We start from the raw sequence: 4207 nt of genomic DNA, 5'->3' as shown, positions 1-4207 counted from the left end.
AAAAAAAAGCAACTCGATTTATAACTGACCCTACACTATTCAGGAAAAAGAAAGCCACATGTGAGCCTAGTGTCAGTTCGACAGCAGGCACAGGAATGACATGTGGCAGGACCTGTCTCTTCCTCACCCACCAGCAATGTCTTGGGGCCATGTGGTTTCTTAGGCAGTTCCTTTCCACGAGAATACTATTCCAGCAGTACCATCTAAGTCCACCATGTGCTGTGTGAGGCACAGTGGAGCCGAGCCAGAGGCCGTGGGAGGAAGAATAATGATGCACACATCACGTGAGAACTCGAGGACCCAGCAAGAACAGGATGGAAGGTTCTGTCATATTATCAACCAGTGTAGTTGGGAAGGGCAGAATCATCAGTCATGGTACTTGTGAGTTAAAAAAACACCAACCACTGAAGTTATCACCAAATAGTCAATATAGAATGAAGAGCTGAAAGTTAACAGAAACTTTTAAAATACAGAGATAAGTACCCAGCTCCAAACACAAGGTCTCAATTGAGGGTAATCCTTCGGAATCCTATTAAAGGACACCTGAAACAATTTTAAGAACACAGAGTAGATCTTCTTCACCCCACGCTGAGTGCTTCGAGACCTCCAAGTACTGATGAAGGGTGACTTTGTCCAACCCTGTCATTCATAATACACAAATGAAAAGTCCCAGAAACCTGTTCTGTGTGGGAAGGTTTTCTTTTGTTCTAAGCTTCGATGGTTAATATGCTTGACAAATTTCAGAGTCTCTCTATCTCTGTAGACCAAGGCCAAAGAATTGTTTTCCGGATTCACGGTCAGCAGCTGCAATAGGCAAAGACAAGGCCCATCAGAACACAGTTTACCTGTGCTGTTTCTGCAAGTGACTAACCCTGCACAGGTGGTTTCCACATCAAGTACTCAGGCTGGATTAGAGAACCCTGTGAAAGTCTTTACTAGGAAATAGCTTTTGCTCTTCAAACATGTTTCCTACAAGCCCCAATTCAGCACATACCCAGAAAGATTTTGCCTAATGAATTGATTTCTTGTAACCTAACAGATTGATGGGAAGGTATGGTGTGGCTCTGAATTGATTTGGAAATTTTCAATAGGACCTGGCAGAATGAAGGCTTGCTGATTTACTTTCTCCTTCTGCATCTTTATTCCATGCTGAGTATTTCCTGCTAGAAATTAAACTAGTGCCGGGCAACTCAACATGGAATTATCAGCCAAAGATACTAACAGAAAGCCATAAAACTTGGATCTGTGAGAAACGAAAGCTTCCTCAAGAACTCTCAGAAGCAACTCACCTCTTCATCTTCACCTTTGGCAATATAGGAAGTAAAGCCGCCATATTCTGGCTCCCAGCCTTAAGAGTGGAAAACAAATAACATTCAGAATGCTCTCATGGCAAAAGTTACATCATGTGCTTAATCACTGCTCTCTTGCAGCTTAAATCGGGGTGAGCCAGGAGTTTAGTAGCAACCACGCTATGAGTTGTGAGCCTAAATTTACCATCTGGCTTACCACGGATCTCCTTTCCCCTAAAGGCCTACTTCCCTCAGACAGCTGAAGTAGGGTTTGGGCTTAGTTCAATCAACACTGAATAAGAACTGAAAATTAAGGAAGAATTAAGTATAAAACACATTCAGAAAGCCAATTACATAGAAGCTGTAGATATGGGGGTTATTTAAGGGAAAGTTATACCCTGTTGTTGTTGTTATGTGCTGTCGAGTCGGTTCCGACTCACACCCACCCCATCTATACACGGTTTCCGAGGTTGTAAATCTTTACAGGAGCAGAAAGCTTCATCTTTCTCCCGCGGAACAGCTGGTAGTTTTGAACTGCTGACCATGAGATTAGCATCCTGATGTGTAACCACTACGCTACCAGAGTTCCTAGCGACAGATAAAAATCCTACTCTTGAGTTGTGAGACTGAAATCCAGGATCCCCAAGATCCTTCCCATTTCTGAGATCCTGTGTTCTGAGATATTGGTTCAGATGGAGACGGACACTCAGAAGCAACCACCCCTCCTGCAAAGGGATTTCCCCTGCCTCCCTTTCTCTCTCTTACCTTCACAGCCACAGTAGAGAAGCAAGTCCAGGGCAAATTCCATCTTGCTGTTGTCATGGATTAGTGTGTAGTGTCCCTTCTTCCAATGCCTCAGTTCCCCATGGCACGTGGGAATGCTTGATTCTAAGAAAACACAATAAGATATTGGCCAGAAAAATGAGCTGAGGGTAAAAGATAAACTTCATACATGGGCTGGATTGCAAGGGATGATACCCAGGATGGCAGAGCACAAAAGGGAAACCCTGGCCCTAGGCTACAGCTGACCTGCTCTTACTTAGTTAGCCTTGTAAACCACGCCCAGGAATCACGAGGTCAATTTAGGGAGCAAAAAGAGTTGATTTTTATTTCTCTAAGATAAATTTCAAATGAAGTAGAATTTTGTGAAGAACTGAAAGCAATCTAAACGCCCAGCCTGGAATTGGTTAAGGCCATTTGATGAAATACTTTGAGGTAATTCTACATTGTAATATTGAAGGGTGGTTTTCAAAATTTTTGACTGTGATACACAGTCTTCAAATGAAGCTCCTGCCCCCAGTATAAATTATGCTGCTTTGGATGAGGGAGGTAAGGATTTTCTATCCAAGGGGCTTGTACAGATCTGTTATATATTATTATGTGTAGCATAGTGGTTACAAGTCAGGCTGCTAACCTCAAGGTCAGTAGTTTGAAACTACCAGCTGTTCTGCAGGAGAAAGACAAGACTTTCTGCTCCTCTAATGATTTATAGCTTTGGAAACCCTATACAGGGTGGCTAAGAGTTGGAACTGACTCCATAGCACACCACCACCATAAACAGTATAAAAGTATAGGAATGGCCTTCAAAAACGGTTCATGGAAAATGTGTATTCTGAAAAAACAATGTGCAGATTTCAATTTTTTTGGGCAAAAACACACTTAATACTAGCTTGTTAACATATCTGAACAGGATCTAGTTTACGGCACTAAGAAGGATAATACATCAGTTTTGAAAAGAGCAGCCCTTATTAGAGCTACATGAATTCTGCTCAAACTAAAGCAATAACAAACATTAAATTTATGGGGAAGATTGGGCAAGATGGTGAATTCACTGGAGCTTTATGAAAATTTAATGGGGTCAAAGCTCTACAGACATCAGTGGTATGTTAGTAGACGGCTTTTGTTTTTAACTTTTATTGTAAATTATATGATAGTTTACATGGGAGAACATTAGCTTTACATCCATCCTATCGTATATCATCTCATTGCCAGGGTTACAATCCCCTCCCCGTTGTCAGCACACAGTCCCTCTCCCTCTCTGGGTCTAAAGTCCCCAGCTGCTCCATCTCTCCGTATCATCATCTCTGCCTCCATCTCAGGCATCACTGCTTCTCAGGGTAGGGTCCCGCTCTCCTCCCTTGATGGTCCCAGGAACCGCGGCTCTTAGACTGTAAAGTTAATCACTCCCCTCCTTGCTACAAAATATCTACCTTTACATTTCCAACCCTCACAATCAGTCCGGATAACAATTATTCACTATTGTATCACAAGAAACCTATCTGCATTTCCTTTCATCAGCCCCGCCTAGACAGACTGGATATTACTCAGTGGAGAGTCTACATTTCTCCACGCCCTCTAGATTTAGGTTCCCTCTTGTAAGCTTGTAAGCCAGTCACTTCTTGCCTTTGTAGCCACCCCCAAACTTTGGGTTGCCAATGTCCAAGTTGCCCATCCCCGTCTACTCTGTGTATGGAGGGGGTGGGAATGATTCTTGTTGTAAAGATGTGTTCCCTCTTTTGAGCTACTGCTTCCATAGGTGTAGGTCAAGTTCATCAAATTGTATCAGATTACTCTTTTTTTCCTCTTCTTTCTTCAGTCTTGGAAGAGGACCTGATCACTTGCCTTGATGTCTCCTGGGCGAGCAACTTGCTTGTTCTTGTAGTAATCAGTCAGTCTGCCTATATTGTTTTGTACTTTTCCTGTCGGTCTTTCTTTCAAGAAATATCTTCTGTTCTTCTAGATGCTCCAGGCTGGTCTGCCCATCCTTTCAAGTAGAAATTTTCCACCTCTGAAGATTCTGGATGCTGTTCAGGATTCCACCTAGTCTTATGTATTGCAGAGGCTCCGCAGGAAGTCTCCTTCACTGGGCATGTTGTATCCCCCCAACCCAATTTAGGTATTCCAATCAGTTATAGGCA

General features: G+C 42.8%; 1 protein-coding gene across 1 annotated transcript in view; it reads right to left on the bottom strand.

Moving 5' to 3' along the window:
* Nucleotides 1-642: 642 nt before the first annotated feature.
* Nucleotides 643-4207, bottom strand: part of OGFOD1 (2-oxoglutarate and iron-dependent oxygenase domain containing 1) — a 32634-nt gene continuing 29069 nt past the window's right edge. Inside the window, exons 11-13 of the mRNA XM_006863538.1 lie at nt 2055-2177; nt 1290-1348; nt 643-804 (exon numbers count right to left, since the gene is read on the bottom strand). Of these exons, the coding sequence (XP_006863600.1) occupies nt 643-804; nt 1290-1348; nt 2055-2177 (344 nt within the window). The remainder of the gene's footprint in view (nt 805-1289; nt 1349-2054; nt 2178-4207) is intronic.

The sequence above is a fragment of the Chrysochloris asiatica genome, unplaced genomic scaffold (genome assembly GCF_000296735.1).
Source record: "Chrysochloris asiatica unplaced genomic scaffold, ChrAsi1.0 scaffold00055, whole genome shotgun sequence".
Lineage (NCBI taxonomy): Eukaryota > Metazoa > Chordata > Mammalia > Afrosoricida > Chrysochloridae > Chrysochloris > Chrysochloris asiatica.
Note: the sequence above shows the minus strand (reverse complement) of the source record. Positions and strands in the feature narration are given on the sequence as shown.